The sequence below is a fragment of the Strigops habroptila genome, chromosome 3, assembly GCF_004027225.2.
Source record: "Strigops habroptila isolate Jane chromosome 3, bStrHab1.2.pri, whole genome shotgun sequence".
Classification (NCBI taxonomy): Eukaryota; Metazoa; Chordata; class Aves; order Psittaciformes; family Psittacidae; genus Strigops; species Strigops habroptila.
Genome location: NC_044279.2, coordinates 78,853,153 through 78,879,795, shown reverse-complemented (window position 1 = coordinate 78,879,795; position 26,643 = coordinate 78,853,153). Strand labels below are relative to the sequence as shown.

Below are 26,643 nucleotides of genomic sequence, written 5' to 3'. Positions count from 1 at the left end.
TTACTTTTGATGGTTATGTTTGCTTTTCACTCACACGCTCCATTTAGTTTCCTGTTTGGATTGTTTTTACTCGATCAGCAGTTTTAAAGTGTGCAGCTTGGTCAAAAGGTGAGTATTTTTAAATCTGAAACCAAATTGACAGACATTTCTTTTTTTCAAAACAGAACTTGTCAACTAACAATTTCAGTGACAAAAAAAGGGAGAAAAAGCTGCAAATGGTATTGAAGAGGTAGAAAATCTTCCTGTTCTGAAAAGGTAAAAGCATGAAACTGTTCAAAATGCTCAAATTCTTCACATTTCCCCTGCACCTCCAGCCAAGACTTTGTTCTGGCTAGCAACTGAAATCCTGTGAAATACCCTCCTTCGTTTGGCAGATGAAGCTGGAGCAAGAGCTCCAGTTTGAATAACCTATACAATATTTCAGCTATGTGTTAGAAGTTAGCCAATTTTGATGACAGTGGGATCATTTGAGTGGGAATTACTGCAACTCTATCTCAGACCTGGAAAACTAATTTTTGTTTTCTAATAAAAAATATCAGGTGCTGTCTGAATTGGCCCAAAACAATCACATTTCATTTTTGCACTAAGCCACTGCCAAAAAAAAACCCCCAAAACAAAAAACCAAAGAGTCCCAATCAAAATGGTGCTGTTTTGAACTCAGAAATACATGGTGAGCACCTCTGCCTTAGTGACTAAAGCCCATGGATTGAGACTGAAAAACAAAACCCCGAGATTGACTTTTGGGAATTTTTTTGCCATCTGGTATCACTAAGGCCTCTATTGCACCGGTTGATTTTGAGGTTTCTGCAACCACTGTCACAAGACCATCCACACAAGCAGCTGAGTCATTTCACTGCAGCAAGCGCAATGACTTACAGCTGATAAGAGAATGGGGCAGGTACTGCCAGGGAAAAAGAGCTGTGACAGTGGAGGCTGGAGCCCAGCCCTCCCCTCCCCAGTTGCACCCCCCTGAAAAGGTGCTCAGTTGGGTCTTAGGTAACATCCCACTTCCTTTAGCAACGAGCAGCAGTGCTGACATAACCCACTGTCTCTCCTGCTCCATATGAAACCCGAATATTGAGCATTTGAGTCTTTCCTGTGCTATTATTGACTTACCTTTCACAGTTAATACTTAACATTTATTTTTAGGATTCTCAAAAAGTACATATTTATGTGTTTCTGTATACATAATCCTCTTTATCTTTACATCTACCAATTATTTTTTTTCCCTGGCTCATAATTTTGCTTCCCTTATCAATTATCTGCACTTACTAATAATGTTTAATTTCTGTCAGCTGCTATGAGCTTCCTTAGCTGAACACTGCTTTTCCTGTTCTGAATCTGGCTTGCTGCATCTGAGTGTTTCTGCTGTGTTCCACCCTTTTAATTGCACCCCACAGGTACTCTAGCATCCTCTGACTAGCTCAGCTAGTCCATTTTCATTATTTTTAGCTCCCCTAAAAATAGCTGTCCACCATTAAAGGTGACACACTGCTCCATGTTTCCAAAACCTGTCACTTCTTAGCACTTCTTTATAAATAACCTCTTTGGTCTTTTCCGTTGGTTGGACAGGGGTAACCTCTGCAAAGATCAGCTTCTTCCCTCAACTTTGCTGTAGTCTTGGAGGTCGTGATTGGTGCCAAGATGAACTGACATCATTGGAGACTGCCCTACCATTTTTGTCACCCTGTTCTCCTCTATAGCCCCAACCTGGGCTTTGTTTTATGAAGATGATGTACCAATGCCTTGTCACTTTCTGGTCTGACATGAGGGGATCAAGACAGCTCCAAAACCCCATAGGTTGTTTAGCAGTGTTATCAGCAGCTTCATGGTGGCCTTCAGCATGCAGCCTCCAGCCAGTTTCCTCAAGCCACAGCTACTAGTAAACACCAGGGCAAGAGCCCCTCTCAAGTGACATATTCCTAATTTTATCTCATCCTCACTTCAGGCTTTTAAAATATCACTCATGCAGCATAATTCCCAGGCATTCTCCAAGTTAAGAACAAAATGAATGAAGACAACCGACAAGATGTTCTGATTATGGGTTCTGATTTTTTTTTTTTAACCCTGATATTCTGTGGTTTCTTTATTTTTGAATATAAAGTGACAGAAATAATTTGTTGTTAGAAAAGAGAAAGTATCTTTGACTATTTACAGGTTTTGTACATCACAAAGGTTTTTGTGGTTTTGTGATTTTTCTTCTTTTTTTTTTTCCCCCCCCCTCCACATCCTTTAAACAGGGCTGAATTGGAAATCTCAACAGTTCACAAAAACCTTCATCCCCAGAAAACAAACCCTAATGAGAAACAAGAGAAATCATAGGAGAAAAAAATCAACTCCGTTCACAGCTCTCCAGGAAATCCATTTGCTTAAATATATATATTTGTATATTTATATATACTATCTTTTTAAGTTCAAACACCAAAATTCAAGAGAGAAAGTTGAAAACCAAAATGAAACAAGTATCTTCCCCACCCCCTTCCAGAATCTGTTGATCCCTGCTTGTCCAAAATCAGGAAGAGATATTTACAGAAAGAAGAACCGAAGGGGGGTGAGGTTGTAGGGAAGAGGAGGATGAGGTCATGACTGGTGGTGAAAAGATAGTAGGATTAGGGCCTGGAAAAGATGAGGCAAGCCTGAGTTCGACCGCTCTTTCCCTTAGGAAGATGCTACACTGGGGAAGTGTCCACAGCGTCCCCTTGCCCTCGTGTTCAGTGCAAGGGTGCTGCATTTCTGGGTCCCGTCTCAGCCCCACACCAGGTGCTCGATGGTCATTGCTGCCCTTCTCCTCTATCCTCCACTGGTCCTCCTGTGCCAATCAGCCAGCCTGAACATCCCCAGCCAAAGGCACCACAGGGAGCAGAGCAGAGTGTCTTGAGGGTCTCTGCTGTACCAGCTGGGCCTCTTCCTGAGGAAGGTTAACCAGGCCATGACTGGCAGCAATGGTTGTTGGCCCTTTCCTTTCACTGGCTCCTTTTGCTGCTCACCCACTGCCTCCAAGCCTAAAGCCACTGAGCATGTAACCAAACTGCGTGTTCACAGGAGCCTGACCTAGGGCCACAGCATGAACATGAAACTTGTTGCCAGCTCTCCTTGGCATCCTCTTCTTCTGTTTCATGTCTGCAGGGTATTGGCAAGTAACACATGATAAGGAAAGACTTCACAGAAAATCAGCCTCTGATCCCTGTTCCTCCTTCCCTCCCTGCCATATTCTGACTTCAAGTGGCAACCTGCTGGAAAAGTTCTGCCAGACGAGTCAATTATTACACTGCCAACAAAATGAAGTTTCTGTTGCCAGATGTGAGCCTGCAATTTACACGTGATTTGTGTGTATTATAATGTATTAATCAGGAAACACTATGTAAATGTGTGTAAATGCAAGCCATGATCTTAAATCAGTTTTGCATAATGCAAGTAAACAAATTAATCTCTCAATGCACTTGTAAATGTTAATAAAAACTTGACATTAACCATTAAGTTTAGATCGTGTTACTGGATGAGAAGGCAATGTTGTATGTCACATGTGCCCTTGAAATGCAAATAAGTATAAATTTGATGTCCAAGACATGCATGTTCTTGAGAACTCAAATTAACTGTTTGCTGCAGAGTCAATGTAAGCTCTACTTCTTTTCATCAGCAAGATTTCTTTTTTTAAAACATTGTCTCCTCCCTGGAGATAATAAACCATCCAAAATTAAATGTAAGGAACCATTGAATATTTGAATAGTGGCAGTGACTCTGTAAGCAGGAGTCTATGCATAATTTAAAGGGGTACTGGCAAGACAGACCTAACATTTTGGAGTAATTATGAGGCTGGAACTTGAACTAAGCAGAACTGTAACCCCAGAAAAACTGTTTTTATCATCCTAGCCTTTTGAAGACAAAAGGAAGCTAGGTTAGCTCCTGTCCAGCTACATGTTTGTTTGCACTTCAAAGCATCCTGCAAGATTTGGAAGCAAAGCTCTAGAAGAAGCTGGCCAGGAAGTTCAGTCACTACTCCAACAGAGTCTTGGATGAACTTCATCAAGAGATGCCAAGTTGGATGAACACTTTGCACGGTACAAAGACGTTCTTGATGAAGCCTCTCCAATGTGACAGCCTGAGGTGTTAGTGCACACTAGTGGAACTGAAGATGGAAACTGTTTTCTATACAATGTTTTGACAGCCTTCCTGTAAAAGCTGAAAGTTTCTAGCAGCCTGACAAAAGTGGCAGAGGGATGCTCAAGACTACTTGTGAGGAGCACACTAAGACCTTGATGTGCAAGTTTCCAAGGAAAAGAAATGGGTTGTATTTTGAATCCTAGTAGAGCCTCAGAGAAAGTCAGATCAGAGTGGCAGCAGAGGCTGAGCCCTATGCACTGCATGCATCCTGAGAGAGCCTGTACAGCCCAGCACCTCTCTGGATCAGAGAGCACTTCCTCATGCTATCTGTAAAAGTAGATGTAATTAAAAATTTACATAGAAAATTACCACAGTTTATGGTTTGGGTTCTCTTTATCCAAGGCTGGGATGAGGTACAGCATCCTCAAGGCTCTGCCCAATGGAAGAATTGAAATGAAGCTAGAAAACCAGAGCATTGTCAGAATAGCAAGACTTCTCATCAAACTCACCTGAAACAGAAGCTGATTGCCCTGGGCATAGCTTTGAAAATACCTATCATCCTTCATGACCTCCAGAGGGGTAACAATAAGAAGAAGACATCTTGCCAGGTAGTGAAGTGCTGACAGGCAAGTCTGGGGTCTGACTGCCTGCTCCTATGCGGATCACCGGCTTGCCTCCTTGCTGTTTCCCTGCCTGCACAGGAAATTCTCATCCCTTACCAGGTGGGGGAAGCTCAGCTGGGGGATATTTGTACAGTGCTGCAAAGAGGGGAGTATTTCTTTCTCAAATCTCAAAAATACCCCAACAGGCTGAGACTATGACTGGACTTTGGGTTGAGGTTGCAAGATGTCAAATCATGTCTCCCAGCACAAGCTTCCTGCACTACTTCTGACACGTCTCAGAGAGATTTCTGCACTGCTTTCCCTAAAGAGCAACCATGAACACAATATTTTCATACATGAAAATGCCAGATGTCCTCTTCCTCTACTCTTTGGCTCTGCCACAGTTCATACCACAAGCCATATCAAGTCACCCAGCTTATCATATGTCTTGATGCCTCAATTATTTCTCCTATGAAGTGTACATCTCATTTAATCTTAAGAAATGTAGATGCAAATGCATGCGAGATCTCAGGATATTTGCATAATATACGTAAACTATGGCATCTGTCAATTTACTTGTTAATGTAAATGTAATATTAACATATTTCAGTTTAGCATTATAATTGCAAACTCTTTGAAGTAAGAACTATGGCAGTGTGAAGCATTGAATGGACAAAGCTTTCTGGAAAACAGGACCTGAATGGTTTTGATCAATTTTAAGTCAAGGTTTCACCCTGCTTGCAAAGCTTCACTTTACTCCCTAATTCCCAGGTTAATAACTGATATTGACACTGTCCAACTCCACAGCAACAGTGTTGTTAGGAGAGCTAGAGGCATTTTGACCAACACAAAATTACCCCTGAAGCCACCAGCCACTGCTTGCATTCAATGTGCATCTCCAAGCATACCTTTCTGACAAAATCCTGCCCAGTGTGCTGTCTACTTCCCCCTCTGTGGCAGCTGCTATAAAGGAGGCAGTTCTTGCGCCCTCTGAAGGTAGCTTCGTATCCTCAGCTCAACCCAAGGCATCCTTTAGGAGTAGCTGCTAGTTGAGTATACCATTGCAATATTTTAGGCTCAGAAGAGCTCATCTATTAAATACACCAGCCCCTTCATAAAGAGGTTTTTTAAAAGAATAAACATTCTTAGCTTTCATAGTGGAAATTTCTAAAAGCACCCGAGCAGCTAAGCACTATTGGCTTTCAATGAGATGGAGTTTATTTTAATAAATCTCTCAGGTGCTTCTAAAAGGCTTTCCCTACTTGTTGCAAACATGGCATGAACATTATCTTATTATTTCTTCCCAATCAGCGCTGCCGGCACCCAGGCACCCCCCACTATCCAGGATATCCAGGGGTAGTAAGGTGACTTGAACAGAGCCATGCAAGCACCAAATGCCTGAGACTCTGGACTCAAGTCCCATCCAAGGACTCATGTCCCTCTTCCGAGATGGCAGAGAAAGTGGCCCTGCCCCTTGTAGGAGAAACTGTGCTATTGCCTCAGAAACACACCCAGCACCTGTGTCTGGGGACCAGTCAAAGATCTGCCTTATTCTACCACTGCAAAATAATACTGTGCACAGAAGCAGTAGTCTGAGTTTCCAGAGAGGGAAGAACCTTCCATTTCCCCTTTTTCAGGAGATTTTCCCTTGGGAGCAGGGGAAATATACAAGGAGAAAACCAATCCCTTCTTTTCTGCTTAGATACGAGTCTACTCGCACACCAGCCTTCAAAGCGCAGCCAGTGCGTGGTTTAGTCACTTAGCATTCCAGTGCACGTCCCCCCTGCTAACAGTGCAGCAGCAACCCACAGCTGAAGGGCGATCACTTACCCAAAGCTTAACCTTGTGGCTGACAGGCCTCGGTCTCTTGCCTCCTCAGCGAGGATAACTAATCAGAGAGCCACAGCGACAGGTCCAAAACGACATTCTTCTCCAGTTTTAATCTAACGCCTCAGATAAGAAAGCGGCCATGAAGCCTGTACTCTCTGCATATAGAGAAGCGGAAGGTCGGCAGGGACAGAAAACTGGGCTGCCGCTTCAGTACAGAGAGAGCTTGGGGAGGAAGTCTGAATGGTTAGTGCCTAAGCAACATGAAGCTGCAAAACTAGAAGTGCCTTTCATTACAACTAACTCTCTTTAGCCCCAAATGGGATATTTTCACCTGTGTCTTAGCACAACAAGGTTTAGTTCCTGGAGCTGAAAAATGAGAATCTGTGTGAACAAAAGGGCCACCAGAACCAGTGGAAGTGCATTTATCACTTGGAAAAGTCCCTGTGTGTGGGAGACCAAAGAGGAGCCTTGAAATCGTTTGCTCCAAGAGATGAAGAATATCAGCTTATACACTCAGGTATGAGTTATGCATCTTTGCAGATGCCTTCTCTGTAACTACAATCCTAGTTTCTTGTTCAAATGTTGAAAAGCCACATTGACAAGTTTTTCTTCACTGACAGAATATTGGCTTCCTGATGGACGATGCAAATCACCTGTGGCAGGAAACAAACTGAGAAGCACATACGTTAACAAAGACACAGAGGTGTTTCAAGGAGATCATCTAGGGCTTGTGTGCTCAAAACCTCCAGTCTCCTGCCCTCACTGTACACCTGTACTGGAAGAACTTCTGCCCTCCTTGGCCTGGTTGAATGTCTACTTTGAAAGACCTGAGATCTGAGCAGTGAGGTGCAGAGGCAAGGTGGGCAAAATGCAAGCTGTTTTATTTCGCCATTAAACACTTTGGCTCTAAGGAAAGAGAGCTTCACTCCAGGGAAGGGAAGGTAAGCATGGAGGTTGGAGTAGAAGAATGGCCCCTGGCTTAACTTCCAGCTAGCATAACGCATGACCAAAGCCCCAGTTCGAGTGAGACATTATGCTTCGAAGTCTAAATTTTCAGAGCATTTACCAAGTTTCTGCTTTAGCTGTATCCCTCCACTTCAAGGGAGTTGCTTTTAAAATGTATTCCACCCAGATCCATATTTCCAGTCCATGTTTTTCCTCATCCTAACACCCTGTGTGTTAAAGTTATCTATTCTTCTCCTCTACATTCATTCCTCTGACTTTTGCTGAAGAAAGGCAAAGCCTCTGGAGCTGAGGTTTTCATTGTGACTTCTCCTTTTATCACTTTTAGGACTGAAGCTGCACCTGCAGGTGCTCAGACCCTTGCCCCGTCCCCCAACCCATGTCCTCCATGGGGCATCCTGCTGCTCAGGGAAGAGAAAGAAAGACCACCTCTCAGATGGAGAAGCAAGAAGACCTGGAGTCATAAAGTTACAGTGATGCTCTCATTCTATACCACATTCTCGAGCTGATGAGTACACACCACACACCAGCACAACATTACATGGTCACCCACACATCACTCTCTCCCTGATTCCACTTTTCCTACCCTTTGCTGCTGCTACTACCTTGATCCCTGACTCTGCTAAGGGGATGCATATAAATAGGAGTCTGCTGGTAGAGCACCAGTCACAGGGTGTTTATCCAGGCTAAAGATAAAAGGTTCCTTGTGATTCTCCTTCTTGTCTTTGAGGGAGCAAATGCCAGCTCCCTGGAATACAGAGCTAGTCCACAATGATCACAGATGTAACACACTATGTTCTTTCTAAGGAAGGCAACTGGAATATCCAAGTCACTGGACAAAAGCAAGGTAAGGAATAACTATAAGCTGTGTTGTAATGACTTCTCAGCCCTCATGGTTCATTGAAGGGCATAGAACAGTGCCGACTTCTTTCCTTAAGGGAGCAATGGCCCCTTTTCTTAACATGCAAGGACAGGAGTCCACAGAGGTATACTGTTCCTTCCTATATAAGACAATCTTCCTGGTGAGGGGTGAAGGTGAGAAAATGGGACTAGCAGACAGAACAAGTACGAAAAAGGGTAAATAGCTAGATACTCACTGGAGGAAAACCCTAGGTTTATAACTAATGACAAAAACTTCACAAGGCAGAGGAAAGTCACTCTCTTCTTCCCTGTAGGAATAAAAAAGCAAAACCATATAGTGCATGGAGTAGGGATTGGCAACAGGCAGACACAGGCTAACTCAGACCTAAACAAGCCAAGAAGTTACTTCAGCATTCAGTCTCTTTTATGCTAAAAGGACTCTCCCTCTCTTTCCTCCACCAAGAGGTAATATTCCCATGGATCCTCTTTCACACCTGTCTGGTGCTCAGAATTCAAGAACCCACCAGTCAAGTTGGTTTACACCACTGCTGCCTCCAGGTTCTCCCTGTCCGCTCCACCCAACTCTGTCTTGACATGAGCAGAAGACAAAGCTCTGGCTCAGGGTTCTTTTTCTGTACGCTGCCAGAGAAGTAGCTGATAGTCTGATATTGACTCTGATATTGAGTCTTTACTGATTTCCTTTCTTCTTGGTCAGTGCTGAACCCATATTTTAAGCTACATGGTGTGCCTCCCCGCCTACGATGTAGAAGACATTTAGCAAGACCAGGAGCATCAGAGAAGGTCCCCTGCTGGCTGATGGGGCAGTGTTTTAATGATTGCATGGGAGATGAGAGCATGAGGAAGGGAAGATGAAATTCATATGCAGGAGGTCTGATTCATTCAGACACAGGGAGTATTTTCAAGACAGAACAGATTGAGCAACCTACCAGCTGACAGTCCGGAAACCAGCATCTCCCATCCTCTGACAATTCGAAGGTGCAACAACTTGATCCCCAGCAAGACGAGATAGATATTACCACCTGCTCAAAGACAATTTTGTTCTCCAGCATCTAGCATCAGAGTCCCCAAAGGAGACAAAGAGCACTGACTCCCCACTTCCTTCAGGGAACACGAGAATCACCAATGTCATTTCTAAGAGGGACTGGAGTGCTGAGATGATTTACTGTTTTGTCTGGAATTGGAATTTCCTTTAAGAAACCTGTAATTTTTTAAGGGTTTGGGGTTTTTTTAAGGATTGAAGATTGAGTGCCAATATATCCAGCAAAGGACACTACTTGTTCCCTTACTCAGGAGGAAATGTGAAGAGACCCGTGGTATAACTCCTGCGCCTCATATAACAAAGCCCAGAACTTTGTTAGCCCTTTCTTAATGTTGTCTTTACCTCTTTCAACACCCTCTGCTCCAAGTACCTCAAGTTCAACCTCAACAACTCAAAAATCATAAATGAAGTGGAAAAAATTCATGATTGCTGTTAACACTCGAAAGCAATTCATGGTCATTTCCAATATGCCTTTTGTTTTTGAGTCTTTTGGATTCATTCAGTTCTTAATTTTAAGGTTTTCTCCACAGCAATCAGAGATAAAAACATCTTTCTTTTCATATAAAATGAGTTTGGTTTTTTTTTTTTTTTTTTAAAAACATAATCACAAGACTCCAGTTACCAAGACTGAAGAAAAACCATGATGTATTGTGTAACTCACAGTAAAAGCTATGGTATAGCAGTAGCATCCTTCTCTCACACTTCATTGCTTCTCTCTTCCTTCTTTTCCCTCAAAAACTAAACAAAAACACCCTCTGCACAAAATTTATTCTTGATCATTTTATTTTGGTGGTTTTCATGCTACATAAAAATTATTTTTTATATCAAAAAATTATTCACAATATTTCCAAAATAGTTCAAGTTTTTTTTTCCTTTTCATGTTTTTTAAATATTTTTAATGTATTTTTATTTCTTTTTTTTTTTTTGTACTGCAGCTAGGGTTACAAAACATCCCATTTCCTCTCGCCACCACCAATTCGCTGTCGGTTCCCTTTTACATTTGCATATGTAAAAAAAAAAAAGGAAAAAGAAACAGAACAAAAGATTTTTATCACTTACTTGAGAAATAAAAAGTCATTTGGCACTCATGTCCTCATGTCTCTGTGGCTCTGATTTTCACCAGCGGAGTGGCTGGAGGTGGGCGTGTGTGTGTGTGTGTGTGTGCGCGCACACATGTATGTGCATACATAAAGGGGATGAGGAGGAGGCAAAATTTAGGCAAAGATGATCTCAGAAGCGGATAGGATATCTGCTGTGTGCAACAGCCTGCTGGGTGGCCAGGTTCACCATAAGATACCAACAGCTCAAGAGAAGAGGAGGTAGCAGTGTTGGGCAGTAGAAGACTTACACTAGAGGTGAGTATTTAGTTTTCTTTTGGTTGGTAGACTGAGATCATCAAACGTACTCTCAAAAGTAAATGTACAGTGTTAGAAAGCAAATACAGCTGAAGCTGACCTGTGCCAGCTCTAGAGACGCTACCTGCCCCAACCCAATTAGACATGACAGTCCTCCACTACTGCTCTCAGCCACTTTGAAGTTCCAAAGAATGAAGGTGCCAAAGGTGCTGGGCGTTCCCATAGGTGTCATGACATCGAGCTGGCCAGATACTCATTTACCACCTTTAACCCCTACTTCATGGTCTGTGAGACTCTGTTCAGCCTTGAATGATGTTCCCAAGCCAAGGGTCAGCCCCACCCACTTGAAAATAGCTCAGGAGAGGTGAGGCTGAAACCTACTGGCCTGTTTAGGGTCATTTGTCCCTTTTATGGACGTACACACCCTGCTCCTGCCCCAGCATGAAAAGGGCTGTGCAGGGGTCGGTGTGCCATCTTGTCCTGCCTACCTTCCAGCCTGACCCACAACCCATACAAGCCAGAGGATGATCTCCTGCGGATGCTTGTTTCCTTTGGGTCAAGCCCCTCAGCAGCCAGAGGGTCCTTATCCCAGGAATGGCTGGGAAACTGCCAAAAAGGGCCTTTCTCGCTTCTCATCCGGGCAATCCTGCATGGCTTTAAGAAGGCAGGACCTGGGGGGTCAGACACCCTCCCTGCCTGCTACGTGCCTCACAGCAGCCTTTGGGGCAATGGCCAAAGCTTACTGGAGAAACATTATTTTTTTAAGGGAAAAAAGAGAAAAATTAAAAAAGGGAGGAAAAGAGAGGGAGTACCAACAACAATAAAAAACAAAACAACAAAAAAACAACCAACAAACCCCAAAACCCACCTGTGCAATGGTTAAATAGTTTGCCTTCTGTTTGACTCCACAGGGAAGTCAGTGAAAAGCTACTTCCCAAAAGGCTGCTGCCTCCTCTATATACCAGCCCTCGCCTCCAATTACAAAGGATGGTGCTTGCTCACTGGCAAAGAGACATTTTCAAGATAGCCTGCCATTCAGAAGAAACCACAATACAAAGGAAAGACTCCAAACACAGCTGAACCATACAAACAATAACTGCACAGAACTGAGGTCTCGGAAAGTTGTATTGCTGAAAACACCTCCCTGCTCCCACTAAAAGGACTGTGTAAACAAACAAACGAACGAACGTATGAAAGAAATCAACAGCTAATCAACAAACCTTCCCTCCCCATGTTAGAAATTTTGAAAAAGCAAAGCTAAAAAGAGCAGTTTGCCGAATTTCTGACCACATGTGAGAGAGAGCCTGCTCCAAAGATAAGAAAAGCAACCAGACAGGCAGAGAGGCCTCCAAAGCTAGCAGCTTTCTGTGCTAACCTCCGCACTAACCACACCGTCTAGTGGGAAGGTCGTTTCCTACAGCACTCTTGAAGGCTCCAGCTTGCTAGGCAGCTTTTAGGTATATAGCATGTTATAATAGTAATAATACTTAAAATACACACACATATGGGTACACACACTCACACATCTATCTTCTTTTCCATAAAAGACAAGCCTGGCAGAGCACAGGATACAACCTGATGGAGAGGGAAGAGCAGCTGAACATGGAAGAAAGCGGAAGAAGTGGATGGATGTGCTGATAGAAGAAGTCACTGGAGGCCACGAGATTATTCTGTACATTTTATATACTATAAATAAAAAGAAATATCAAAGGGCCCAGTGACACCAGCGCTAAAGGACTGGTTTAAGCAGACTTTAAGACAATTGGATAATGAGGGCCCTGACCCCCAAGTGGTGCTCTTCCTCATGCGACTTGTCATGGCATTCCTCTCTTCATCAGGTCCTGATTGTCTTTTCCGGATGCTGACAGAGAACAGCAGCAGTTGTCTTGTTTAGCAGTTTGGCCAGTTAAAGTGCTGTGCTGATTGGCACTGTAGGCCCTCCCCAGCAGGTCCATCAAGCAAAGGAGCCTATTGTTTCAGCATAGGACAGATTGACCAGATCTCTCTCAAAAGACCTTACTGGTCACTGCCATGATTGTCTTCCTGCTCCACCTACCAGTTAAGGCCCGAAATAAATAGGCAATGAGCATGGCACAATGGTTTGAAACTGTGGCACAGCAGGTTCAGCACAGAAGTGAATGAATGCATGGAATGGTTTCCTGTGCTGTATTCACAACCACCTCCAGGAGGACTCATGCATCCCAGCCTTGTCACGATTCAGAGCTGGTTCCCCAGAGTCCAAACAAAGCAGCGTGCCAGGGCCAACCAGGTAAGCATAGTCAACAAAGGGTTGCCAAGGTACCTATGGGTATCATCACCTGGCTTTAGCAGCATACAGCTTCAAACACTTTTCTCTGAGCTCAAAACATGTGTACAACACTAAGGCACACATACAGACTGTGGCACCACACATACAAATGTGTGCAGGCTGCATAAATACACATACCAATATGAAACCACCCTACCCCCCACAATTAGGCAAGTGCAAGAAACACAGACAAGTAGCAGCAGCATGCCAACATACATATGGTGATCTCAAGCAGAGGGAACCCCTCTAAGCTATGTTCAAGCACGGTGGTTCCTGGAGATGAATCTTGAAAAAACGCATTGCAGGAAGAGGCTCACACAAGCAAGAGAATCCACAAAAGGCAGTCTAGCATCTAAACCCCTAAACAGCTTGTTCCAAAAGCTGCTGAATTTCAGAGGAGTTAGCTGCCTGTGTCAAGCGGATCTGGTTCCAAAGCCTGGAAGAAAAGCAGAGGGAGAAAGCACAAAACTTATCCTTTGACTGATTTTTGTCTGTCAGGGACAAGTGTAATCCTTCTTCAGATGACATGGGACTTAGCAGCCAATGCCCCATGGGCCCAGATAGAAGTCTCATGGGATTGATAGATCATTCTCTCTGGATGCCCCTGCAAATGTTGCCAGAATGTCATGCTTATGGCAACATTTGAATAATCAAGGAACACAGCAAGGAGCCTGGTGATGCTCAGAAAGTAATTCACTGTTCTGTCCAAATCTAATCTAATGGGACGTACATCCAAGGGGATTGCCAGCCCATATCCCTGGGGTAGCACCAAATGGGCCAGCAGTTTCCAACTCACTTACATTTAGAATGCTGCAGGAGTCACTCAAATCCAAAACATCACTTCCTCCCAGACTGACAGGTATTTGCAGCCATGTATTCACAAAGTTCACAGGCCACCGGTGGACCATGCTGGGACAGCCATGCCAAGGTCACAGCAAGGGTACGTGAGAGGGGTGTCTACCTTGCTCACAACACCTCTGAGCAGAGCTCCATTCCCATGTGGCTGTAGTGGTTTCTCCCACCCACAAATCAGGGATGCAGGCCTGCAATGGCAGGTTGAGCGAAAGTTAGCTGCAGCTGGGAGAAGACTACCGCCCTGGATAACCCTTGGTCATGCTAACCCCTTCCATTGCTCTCTGCACTGCCCATACACTTTCATACAGTACCACTCAAACCCTGAGAGAGACCTTGGCACATGGCAACACACACACTCACGCTGAGAGGCTGACCGGCCTGTTCTCAGACTGTGACCAGCAGACCCAGGTGTCTTCAGGGGTGAGCAGCCAGGGCCATGGCTGTGCAGTATGGTGGATTGATGAATGTTCATTAAGAAACAATGCAAGCTGTCAAAAAGGGAAGGATGGAGGTGTCTTGGAATCTGCCTAGAGCCTCTACCAGTTCCACAGTGGCTCTGACTGCTTATTCACCATGTCACACCCTGTCACTTTCCTCCCTTACAGACATGATACTAGACCACAAACCCTAGGTAGTTAGTGCCAAGCACCAGCTTATACTGATTTGTCAGACAGAAAGGGACCAAATAATACAGGACATCCACTCCCAGGTTTGCAACAGCAGAACATCCTGTAGATGTTTACAATCCAATGACCTCTAGGCAATAAAGGAAGGTAGCCCTGTGCTTCTAAAAGATAGCATACTTCTCACCAGCAGCCTTGCTTTTTCCCCACAGAGAAAAAGCAAAGAAACTCTACTGACCTTGATAGGGGTCAACCTGAAGTGGATAAAACTGTATCTGCCCCTGCTCTAAATTCACCAGTCAGACATCAAGGATGGAAATGATATCATTTGCCTTGCCTTTCTCAGAAAAAAAGCAATTCTGCTGCTTCCTTGCACTGGCTAATTCGCCAGGCTGATCAATTCTTATTTCTTGAGTGGGCAAGAGCAGAACACCACCTCAGTGACAGTGACAGAGAAGTCAAAAGTAGTTATCAAATATCTTCTAAAACATCTGGTGAGGGCTAGAATTTTGCCAGGAGAGAAGCAGAGGCTTTGCCCTTCATTCATTCTGCACAGCATTGCCAGTCTGGTGAAGACAACAGAGCAACAGACAGTAATAGAGGAGCAGATGGGCGAAATAGGCAGCATAAGTCCTTTTGAGAGAAGAAGCATAGAAATGAAATCAAAAAATCAGTGTAAGATGGGAAGTAAGCAGATAAGAGCCAGCGGAGATGAGGCAGTAAGCTGGCGGGAGAGACCAAAACACCTGCAAATGACATTCTACTTAGAGGAAGAATATATAGGGTCTAAAGCAGAGGAAGCAAACGGTCAAGAATGGCAAGAGGTCTGAGACCACGCTGCTTCCCTCCCACTGGTAGTGGGAAGGCCACAAAAAGAGGGAGATTGGAAGAGTCTGGTCAGAAGATGAAAGGCCCACAGAGAGATCTCTGTAATCACAGTAACAAATGTACTCTGCTGATGTGCCAGGGAGAAGACAGTGGGGACCAGGGAAGAGAAAGTAATAAAAGAGCAAAGCACATAGAGAAGGAAACAGCCCTGTGCCTGACACAACAGTCCTAGCAATCAACACGGCTTTTATTACAGGAAATTATTAACACCCTCTGCTACCCACCACCCCTCACCAATCCCAAACCTCCCCTGTTTGGGGGACCCCCTCTTGGCACACACATATAACATCCAGGTAAACTTTCCGAACCAGCAAAAGCAACCACTGAAACAAACTTCAAACACCACAGACCAATAAAACCACAATTTAGAAGTTAACTTTCCCAACCCACCCCATGCCATTATTTAATAAGGAAATACTGGTACAGATATAAAACCCACCTTTTTACCCAACCTGAATATAATTGCTTGAGTTAGTTTCTGTACATATATACACACATATTTACATGGTAATGCTGCAATCAAGAAAGCAGATGATGTAAAAAGTCCACAAAGTGAGCACATAAATTAAAATAACTACCAAGCGGAAACATTAGGAAAGTCACGTTGTTCCTACTTGGCAAAACACATTGTGGGACAGAGTCATTAAAGCGTACTGCAATATGTACTGTGTGTGTCTGTGTGTATGCGCACACACATAGAGCCACACAAGCCTCACAGCTTCCTGCTGTGCTGAGTTTGTTCATAGTGTATTTGAAACTTCCCCAGTATGCCTTGTATGTGTAGCGCTGTGCCCAGAGGAACCCCTGTCCCACAGCTTGGAATTTTTTTTCTGACCTGTTGAAGTGTGTACTGATGCTTGCTGTGAACCTTTATGGCAGGAGGCCAGCAGGTTAAGAAGATCTGTAACTACTAACGCATCACAGAGATCCTCTTTTTACCATCCAGCACCCAGGGAACGTACCCCTGGTATCCGGCAGACATGAGTGCTGTTCTCTGAGGTGAAGGTTCACTGGCTTTTTCTATACACAAGCAGATTCATGCTGTGCCAGTTTTTGTGTCAGCAATGACAGAAGGGTGACAGAATTCATCAAATGGCATGGCTAGGAGAAGAATTTGGGGATGCTCAAAGATGAAGAAAGACTCAAAGCCAATTGCAAAATGGTTTTTGTTGTTGCCATTGTTGCCGTTCTTAATGGCAGACACCCAAGTCTTCTGCAGTCAGCCCGAGGGAGGTTCCAGAGGCCTGCGATGAAGATGAAGCAATATTATTCATATTGCCAGTGAGACAGTCACACCCCAGTTTGCCTTGGAGGAAGGAAGAGGGAGGGAGTCACAGGGAAAGTGATAGGTGGGTGAATGCAGCGAGGGTCTATGGCTTGCGAATCTATTTGGCTGCAAATTGAAAAATAAGCCCTTGTGGGGACAACAATCGGGTCCCGCTAGTTACTATCTCGATGTGCCCTGCAGCATCCAGCAGCATGGTAGGTGTGTTCCAGGTGGACACACCAGGTGTGTTCAGCAGCAGGGAAGCACTTATGGGGAAGAGTGGGTGCAGATGGGGATCGTGGTTTGGTGTCCGTCCCCATTTGTTGCCATCAATCCAGTTTCTTTGTCGCACACGGCTCCCAGGGGCTCCTGTGGTGAGCCAGGCATATGCCATGGAGAGGCAGCATAATTGGACCCTACCCTTTGCCAGCATGGATTGAACAAGAAGGGCGAAGAGTAATTCCTTAAAGCGATGGTGCAGAGAGTCAGCACAAAGTCCTTTCATCAACACACCTCATCTTTGTCCCCTCTCCTTTTCCTTTTCTTTTTGGCAACCATAAATACGTGGGGAAGTGCAACCTCCCACCCTTCTCCATGGCAAGGGCTCATCAAAGGTTGCTTGACTGAAGTGGAGGATGTGCGAAAGGCCTAAGTCTGATCGTTGGCTGTGTTCCCAGTCTTGCTTCCATCTGTTGATAAGCAATGGAGGTGGGAGGATATGCCACATTTGATAGAAAGCTCTAAAGCAAAGACTTGCCTATAAAGATCCCTGAGGTATCTCTGATCACTCCAACCTGTCACCACCACCACATTCATTCTCTGTCTCCCCCTCTCTCTTTTGCTGGCAATGTTGTTGTGAGAAACAATCCTGATTTGAAAGTACCAAAGGGCTTTATTCAAGATGGATGCTAGTGTCTTCTTGGAGTGAGGAGCTCAATGTCAGCATGCATTGCTAAAGAAGCCAGAAGCAAAGAGGCCCATCCTGACAACTCTTAACTCCTTCATCAAATCCTTTAGGACTTTACAAAGGAACTTTCCTCCCCCATGCACTGGAATTGAAATATCAGTACGGGCAAAGTTCAAACTTGCATATTGCTGAGCATTTTGAACCCACTGGGGTTCTTGCCTGGAGATTTCTGATGACGCATGCTGGATTTCAGAGAGAAAGGAATGGGATTTTGCTGAGGAGGTGGGGCCTGTGTGCTTCATTGTCTCAACTGACAGCAAGTCCTGACTGCAGGTTTTCGTTCCTACTTATGATATGAACGGCAAGTTCTGATATTGCCCTCAGTGGGAGGTGTGATGGGAGACAGAGAACTACTACACCAGGCTGTGTTGTGTTGCTCTACTGCAAAAAGCTGGTGTGACTACTCCAAGAAGGTTTATGATATGGAGATCCATGGCTGCAAGTTCGACCTGCCATCTGCTTTTCACTGTGCATGGCACATTTCTGGTATTTTTTGAATACTTCCTCTGTCTCCTTCATACACATCCTCCTTCACTGAGTACGAATACTACAGCACCACTTCAGAAGAACATGGCTCATGAAAACACCTCTCAAAGAGCCATGCCTGGGGCTAGAGTGAGGAGGTAAATTGTCAGAAACATTGCCAAAGTTGCCTAATCTTCCCCAGGAGACTGGCTGCAAATAACGGGTAGAGGTCACCAACTGTCGAGGACACAATGGTTTTTTCTCAGTATTCTTGTATGCAGAAACTTTCAAAGAGGGGAAATGTTCCTAGCCACTGCCCCGGAAAATACTGGTGTTTCTACAGGAGAGAGAGAGAAATGGCAAGGGAGGGGACGTGGAGTTTTGTCAGGATCTGGTATGAAATCCCATTCTTTTCTGGACAGGTAATAAACAGCACATGAGTGGTTTTCTAGTATAGACAACACCTGCTGCTAATATTACCTGATTGATTCATTTGAATACTTAGAATGAAAATACACCAAATCTAAAATTCTAAATATATAATCAGAGTTTAATAACATTATCCATTTATTTTCTGGATTATGAATTACACCCCTCCCCCCTCCCGCCCCTTCCCCTTCATCTCTGCCCCAAAACTTGTTGACCTGTCAGAACTAAAATGAACAAAGCAACCAGAAAAGATAGCTTATAGGAGAAAAGATTAACCTGATGGACACGTGGCCTAATCTATTATGGGAGAAGGCAAAATACCAGGCTCCTGTTGTTAGACCAGTGGTTCAGTCCAGAATTTCCAGTTCTTCTTTTCTGGTTGCCCTAGAGCATTCGAGTGGTTTGTGGCACAGTTAATATTTGCAGAGCACTCGGAGTGTTAACAGTGCTACAACAGTATCAACACTAGATAATGATTTTGGCAAACTATCATTTGCCAATCAGTAGAACAAGGGACAGACCAGTTCGGAGAAAATACGAACCAACTTTCACCCCGGAACACAAAAATCAGAACCTTTAAGAAGAGATTTTGAAAAAAGTTCCGTTAACTTCTTTTTGGTTTGTTTTCGGCTTAATTTCCCTGCAGAGCCACCCTCCAGGTTTCCTCGTTCCAGGTGGGGAGGGACGGAAAAGTACCGAGATAACCGCCAAAGAGATTAGCTGCCCTTGCCAGCTGTCAAGCTCCCCCCCAAGCCCTTAGGAAATACCAGAAATTATCACAAGCTTTCCCAGGTCCAAGATTTCTAAACCAAAGTAGCATTGGAGAAGTCTCTTAGTGTCAAAGTGATGGTCCAACCTGAGCGGCCAACTTGATGGTTCACCCCACCACTATCAAGACAGCGTAGTGCCTTGAGGCCCAAACTCCACAGAGAGATGCTGGTACAGAGAGTTTATATGCAAAAAGGAATTGGGGGTGTTCCCATCAAAACATGAAACCCTGCTGGCAAGGCTTGAAGTGACGTTCCGGCGTCTTCCATTCATGAAGATAAAGGTGTCAGGGCAATACAGAGGGCCTTGGGGGAACACAACACACATGGGTTTCTCTCTCTCTCTCTCTTTTTCCTCATTCATACGGCCTCGACCCGCGTAAACCGCTTCCAAAAACGCAGCTTGAAAAGTCGTAGAAAACAAACAGAACGGAAACAAACTTCCCCTCCCTCCCACCCCACGACCTGAATATTCACGAGAAGAGAAACACCAATTTATACAAAAACGCAATAAAAAAGAAATATTTACAAATGAAAGGAACGCCTTCTTGGTGGCTGCTGTCAGAGGGCTCTGACAAGCTGCCGTGTGTTCTGGATTGCAGATCGCTCTGTTAATTTGTTTGGTTTCTTTTTTTGTTTGTTTGTTTTTTGTTTTTTTTTTTTTTTCTTTTTTCATTTCCTTTTTGTCCTTGTAATGAGAGAAGAGGGAAAGAGTAAGAAGTTCCCTTACCCCGAAGACTAAGGGGTGACATTACAAAGACTCTCCCCCTCTTCCCTCCTTAATTTCCTCAGTGAAATATAAGAAAATATTCCCCCCACCAACCCTGCCCACCCTCTCCTCACGCTCTTTGACTTTACAGGCAAGTCCCACCCTCCCCCCACCCCAGCTCTAAAAAATAAATAAAATAAATAGGTAAAGAAATAAAAGGTCTTTTGTTGGCTTAAAAAGAGAAAGGTAAGATAAAAGCAACAAGGGTGCAGTGAGGAAAGTGAGAGAGGTGGCTTTCAGCTCCAAGAAATGTGGCTCAGAAAGACAGGGCTGCCATCTCCTTTCAGAGTCAGTCCCAGCAGTGTCCCCATGCCCTCAGCACAGGGCTCTCTCAACCCTTCCCCTGGCAAGCCACAGTCATCAAAACACTGGGACAGATCCAGGATAAGAAGGAGAGACTAGCTATATCTCTCAGGACAGGAGAGGTCGGTCCATACCCCACCTCAGGAGAAAGAAGACATTCGAAAGGGGAGTTCACCTTCTCACTCCTACCATTGCTCCCTTTCCTTTAGTTTAACTTGCATCTAAAATGATACAATGGAAAGAAAAAAAACGCCCTTATTGATACTAGGTGCACCAGGAAAGCTGTCACTACAACTGCAGGGATGGAAAACCCTAGGCTATTCCAGCTTTGCACCTGTGCTAGTATCTCTCTCTCTCACACACACAGAGGCACACGTACATGTACGTACACATGCGTCTCAGCCTTGCACATCTCGTCTTCATCCCCCAGCACAAGTTTCTGTGCTCTCTGGCATTTATTCAAGCGCATCACTTTGCAGGCAGACAAGCCATGTACTTCCCCTGTACATTCAGTAGTAAATATACATATGTATTTCCCATGGGTGCACACACCTTCCTCCCATTTCCACATGTGCAAGGGGGCATTGAAACAGTCCACCAGCACCACCACCACCACACGCACTGTTTCATGGCATTTTTCTTCCTCTCCAGCACCATGGCAGCATTGGCAGAGGGCACCCTATTCTTTTTGTTCTGATCTGCTGGCCAAGGGTAGGGAGGGCAGAAGGATGAAAGCCCTTTTTCCCTGCCCTCCGTGCGGAAAGGACATGCCAAAACAAGCTCGGTGTCCCTGAAGTGACAGTGACACAACTCCCCACCTTTCCCTACTCTTAAGCTCTGTTCCACTGTTTGTTATCCAGACACCTTATAGGACCATGAATTTATTTTGCTTTCTCCCCAGACATTTCAAGTATAAAGTTATTGTATATACTCACGTATAGGCTAACCCACACTATACACTGCTCCCACCCTTGAAGTATGTCACAAATAGTGAGCAACTCACAGCTAATGAACCAACCCTGTGCCCCTTTCCCCAAACTCCTCTCATTTCAGTGCAAACCAGCATCCTCTGCCAGAGATCCCAGCAGCCTCCCTGACTCCAGGATTACTTTCCCAAACTCAGACCCCACGTCCTTTCCATCTCTCCCACTGGTCTGCCAGAGATTCAATGGCTCTAATAGCCATAGTGAAACCACTAGCCAGACCTGCAGACGAGCCTTCTCTCCCTCCCCCCACACCCCCCAGAAGACAATTCAAATTTTTAGCATAAAATTTCTCAGCATATACGCAAATATATATATATTTCAGCCCTAAACCCCCATAGTCTTCACAAAATAATGTAATGAGAACCTCAGTATAGCTAACATATAAGTGCATCATCAAGTTAGTCATGTTATTCCCCCTTCACTTTCTCCACGTCTTCAAACACTACTGTCTTCTAGGCAGTTTAAGGAAGAGTTGCCTGGGCAAGCGTGTTTTCCTGCGTTTCCATTACACTGCTTCTGCTGTCTCCTCCTGCCACACACACATGTTTGTGTGCACATGTCTTTCTCTGCCGGGAGCCAGCAAAACTAAAATGCTAGAGTCACTGCCACTCCCCCTCAGCCCACCCCTTCCCTGCCTTTTTCTCCACTTCCTGAAATCACGAGCAAGGATATCCAACTTCAACGTCACTGTAAAGTGCAATGGCCAGGAATGGAGGAGAATGGGAGGAGCAAGAACATGGAAAAAGAGATAAAAGGGAAGGGGTGGGAAAGAGGAGGAGGAAGTGGGGAAACCAAAGAGGTGGCACTTGTCACCAGTGCTGCACTACTCAGAACTCCAGTATCCCACAAACTAAGAATGACCTAGAAGAGTAGCTGATGGGATTGATCCCACCCCACCCTCCCATGCTCCACATACACCCCCAGTCCCTCCCCGCGCTCTTCCCCTCTCACTCAAACGTCAGACTCAATACTGGAGAGTTTCTCATAAACATGCCCGTTGCTGGAGCCATTGAAAGCCCTGGGGTTTTTGTTGTTAGGCACACAGGGGTTGGACTGGTTCCCTATACAGATGTCCTTCTGGAAACGGGCTGGCACAGCCCCATGAAGGGCTGAGACCACCGGCTTGTTGGTGGTGACAATGGCTCGGAAGTCTGGCCTGACTTTGGGCCCTCCTGCCACCACAGGCTGCCTGAAGAAATAAGATTTGCTGCCGTGGAGCAAGCATTGGTCATCCCCAAAAGTGGGGATGAAAGGGTTTTGGGTGACCCGGTCGGGGTAGAGCGACTTGCTGAGCATGTAGCCCCCGCTGCTGCCGGGGTTGTTGTGGTGGTGGTAGCTGGTGGCGGGCACTGAGGACTTGTTGTTGGCAAAGGTGGTCTCACTGGCTGGCATCTCAAACATGTGAGCGTAGGGGCTCCCCTCCAAAAAGCGGCCCTTGTCCTTGAGGCTGACGCTTCGGGGGGCCAGGGCTGAGTCATCCTTCTGCAGGTCCACAAAGGTGTCATAGGAGTGCTGCCGACGGAGCTTGTTGCGGTTCTTCTTCTGCACCTTGGAGGCAGAATTGGAAGGGCTCTGAGGATATTTGGAGGAGGAGGTGGCACTGGTGGCCACGGGCACGGGGGCAGGTGGCTGGTCCAGCTCTTGGAGCGAGTTGTCCTCACTGATGTCATACAGGTTGCCCGCTTTCTTGCAGGCCTCGCAGCGGATGCAAGCCTGGCGGGTGGAGTTCTGCCCCACCACTGATGGCGTGTAGTTGTGCACCTTAGAAGGGCAACCGCGGCAGAAATTAGCCCCGGAGCGATCCTCCCACTCTAGGTTGGTCAGGTTCTTCTCCCACGGTGCTGGGACCCCACTCACGACTCCTCCATGCTTGTGCTCATTGCTTCCTCCAAACTCGCCTGAGCCATGCTTGTGGTGGGCCCTGTTGGTGCAGGACCCGCCCCCTCCTCCTCCTGTGTCGCGCTTAAACTCATCTCCCCGCTCTTTGTAGATATCCGTTAGGTCCACATGTTCCCAGTGTGGCGAGTTCTCCTTGGCTCGAAACTGGTCCAGGTAGAAGTCTCGTAGCCCTTCCTTGTCCCTGAAGTAGCGCTTGTGGTCAGGTGAGCGGGGTGGGCGCCGGCGGTAGGCCAGCTCTATCTCATCAAACTCCCGCCGGGACTTGGCAGAGGCCGGGCGCTTCTTCAGGCTGTCCTTGTACTGCTGCTTCCGCCGCTTGGCTGCGTTGCCCTCAATGTTGCCGTAGGTGACCGTGTGAGTGGAAATGTCAGAGACGTCCGAGCGGATCAGGTCGTCGTGGGCCCCGCTGCCCCCGTAGCGGTCACTCTTGAAGGAGAATTTGCCATAAAGGTCGCCCAGCTGGCTGTGCTTGGCAGGGGGTAACCCCAGGTCCAAGGGCTTCTTCCCAATGGACCGTGACTGGGCATTGAAGGGTGGGTTGTCACAGTCATAGAGCCCGTCAATGGAGCTGGTACTGCCAATGCTGTGGGGGCGGTGGTGGTGGTGGTAATGGTCCTGATACACATTGCTGTCCTTCAGCTGGAGATTGCCAAAGGTCCTTTCCACCTCACTAATATAGTCACTAAAGAGGTTCTCCTCGCAGGGGGGGTTGTTGTAAGACTTGCAGTCCGAGTGGGTGAAGCTGCGGCGGTGCTCAGAGATATCATAGACCGACGACTCACGGCGGATAAAGTCCAGGGCACTCTGTGGTGAGCCATTGACCCCTGACAGGTTGGCCATGTTCTTGGCTGTCCGAAGCAGGCGGAGGATGTTGGAATGGGTGTTATTCATAGTCGCTGTGGGGGAGTTCATTGCTGACTGGCGTTCCTCAATGGCCACGCCATGGATGCAGCTGTAGATACCCTGAAATGCGAGAAAGCAGAGAGGTGAGTGGTCCTGCAAAGACTACACAAAAGGGAACTTGGACTGGGAAGCGCCCTGTGCAGCAACAGCATATTCCTGTAAGACAGCAAGGCCTGTCAACCTTCCATCTTGAAGCACAATCAAACCATATTAAATCAGACCTGGTCTCCCAACCTTTGCTGTTCTGCCCCTCTCTCTTGCCCCTCACATTTTTTCCTTCCCCTCCATTCCTCTTTCTCTGCTTTGCTTCATGTCACATCTCTAGGATGCAGGAATACCTGATTGCATCTGTAAAAGTTACTCAAATTCAGTAGGTGTAACACGGAATTGCAAATGGGGTCAATAATACCTTGGGAACACAGACATCATGACAAATGATAATGATTCTGTATGGATGAGAGGAAGAGACTAGTTTGGCCCTTGAAATTCATCTGGACATCAGTGAATCAATGAGACAGAAGCTATCTTAAAAAGGGAACAGCTGCATTTGTCATAAACTTAGCTACATTAATCATCAGTACATATTAGCAAAGGAAACAGAGAAAAAGCAGTTCTGCCAGGTAGGTATTTAGGTCTTTTGCATCTCGATGAGTGAGGTACAATAGAATTTTTAATTGCATTCTGTTAAATTTAACACTGATAACAGGCTCCAAATTGACATCCCTGAAAGCAAAAGTACTCTATTCAACTTCAAATCAGTTGGCAGAAGTGCCTGATTCCTCCACATTCCCCACTACCTCATTTCATCCATGATACAGATGGTTTACAACTGCTATCCCTAGAAGCAGAAGGAAAGAGGCTCATTTATTCCCTGGCCTGACAAACGGTGCCTGCTGATTAAAGTCAGTTGTGAAATGGACACCATCACATCATGTTACCATGGTTTCTGAGCAGCTAGCAGATGATTAACACTTTTCAAGACTTTTCACCAACCTGGCCCAGGTGTAACAGATAACCCCAGAATGAAAGAATCTGTAGGTAGCTAAGGATCACCAAACACGATCCCCCATCTTATCTCCAGACTAAACCAGGCTAGAAACTACTACTACAGAAGAGAGGCTGTGCCCCCTGCATTCAAAAGCTTTGTCATTTCTCCTCAATGATATGCTATGTAGCAATTATATACTCCTTCCACGATCAAAGCTGATTCTGTTACATCAGTCACTGAGGTTGAAAATGCTGAGATTTGACCTCACTTCAGAATGGATCAGGAGAAGGGACCAGTGGCTTGAAAGAAGAAAAAAAAAGCTCCAAATTGCACACTGCTAGATGCACTGATAGGAGAAAGACGACTCAGAAATTACCAGAATCTGCTTTAAATGCAAATATTACACCCTAAGGCTGATTTGCATAAAGCGATTGCTAGGTTTATGTGGTCATCCTCTCCACATGGTTTAGGGCATGGCTTTTGGTTAAGAACTTCTGACTGTCAAAGGCAGCACACTTCTAGTTAACATAAGGTCAGCTGAAAAGCTGTAATGTAGAGGACAATGAAAAACTCCTGGATTTCTAATCATGTTATCCACCATTACTTGACTTACTGTCCCCAAATTTGTCCTCCTCACAACTCACATTGGAGGATCAGACAGTTACAGTTGATTTCTCTTTATACTGCATTTTCATTTCCATAGGAAATTTCCATTTCCATGACCATAATCCAGCAGAGACCAGGATTGTCACAGAAAAACATTAGGTGCTTTTGCAACATTAGAAGTGAAAAGACACCTTAGCCTTAGCTAAGAATAGCCTTTATCCTGCAGACCACCACTTCATGCCACCTATGTGTTAGACAGTTGTGGTGGATTTCCAATTTCCAGTACCTAGGACTGTCTGAATAAAGCCTCTGTTCCTCCCTAGTAGCTAATGACACTCACCCTGCTGATGGAGAAGACCACGCCGGGCTTGCCAGAGCAGACACCCATGAAGCAGTGGCGGAATTGCCAGTAGAAGAGATGTTCACAGATGAAGGTGATGAGACTGAGGGCCATGGCTGCTCCCAGCATGTAGAAGACACCTGCCATGTTATCTATATCCAGCTGGCTGCTCATAACCTCGTTCTTCTCATTGTGACAAATGCCAGTGAGCCACAGTGCTTCCAGCTCCTCCATCTCCCCTAGAAAGACAGAGAGAAGGAAAGAAACAGGTTAGATAGCCCTGCAATGGTTAAAGACCTCAAGCTGGGGAAGGCTGAAAGCAAGAAGCTGATATAAGGTCATTTCCAGTGGCCATGTTCTTTTTCCACATCTATTACATCCATGAAATATCCTGACTGCCCTTTTGTTATGGGCAGGTGCAATTTGTCACAGGGAGGGCAACAGCATTTTTCCACAGCCAGATATTAGCCACAAAAAGCTGTACCACAGGACACAACTATCACACTTG

At 45.4% G+C, this 26,643-nt stretch overlaps 1 protein-coding gene across 3 annotated transcripts in view; it reads right to left on the bottom strand.

Moving 5' to 3' along the window:
- Positions 1–2,071: 2,071 nt before the first annotated feature.
- GRIN2B (glutamate ionotropic receptor NMDA type subunit 2B) overlaps positions 2,072–26,643 on the bottom strand; it is a 225,465-nt gene continuing 200,893 nt past the window's right edge. For all 3 annotated transcript variants that reach the window (XM_030479291.1, XM_030479288.2, XM_030479289.1), the window contains 2 exons: positions 26,136–26,374; positions 2,072–24,261 (listed from right to left, as the gene is read on the bottom strand). In XM_030479291.1, coding sequence (XP_030335151.1) covers positions 22,351–24,261; positions 26,136–26,374 — 2,150 coding nt within the window. In that variant the 3' untranslated portion in view covers positions 2,072–22,350. The remainder of the gene's footprint in view (positions 24,262–26,135; positions 26,375–26,643) is intronic.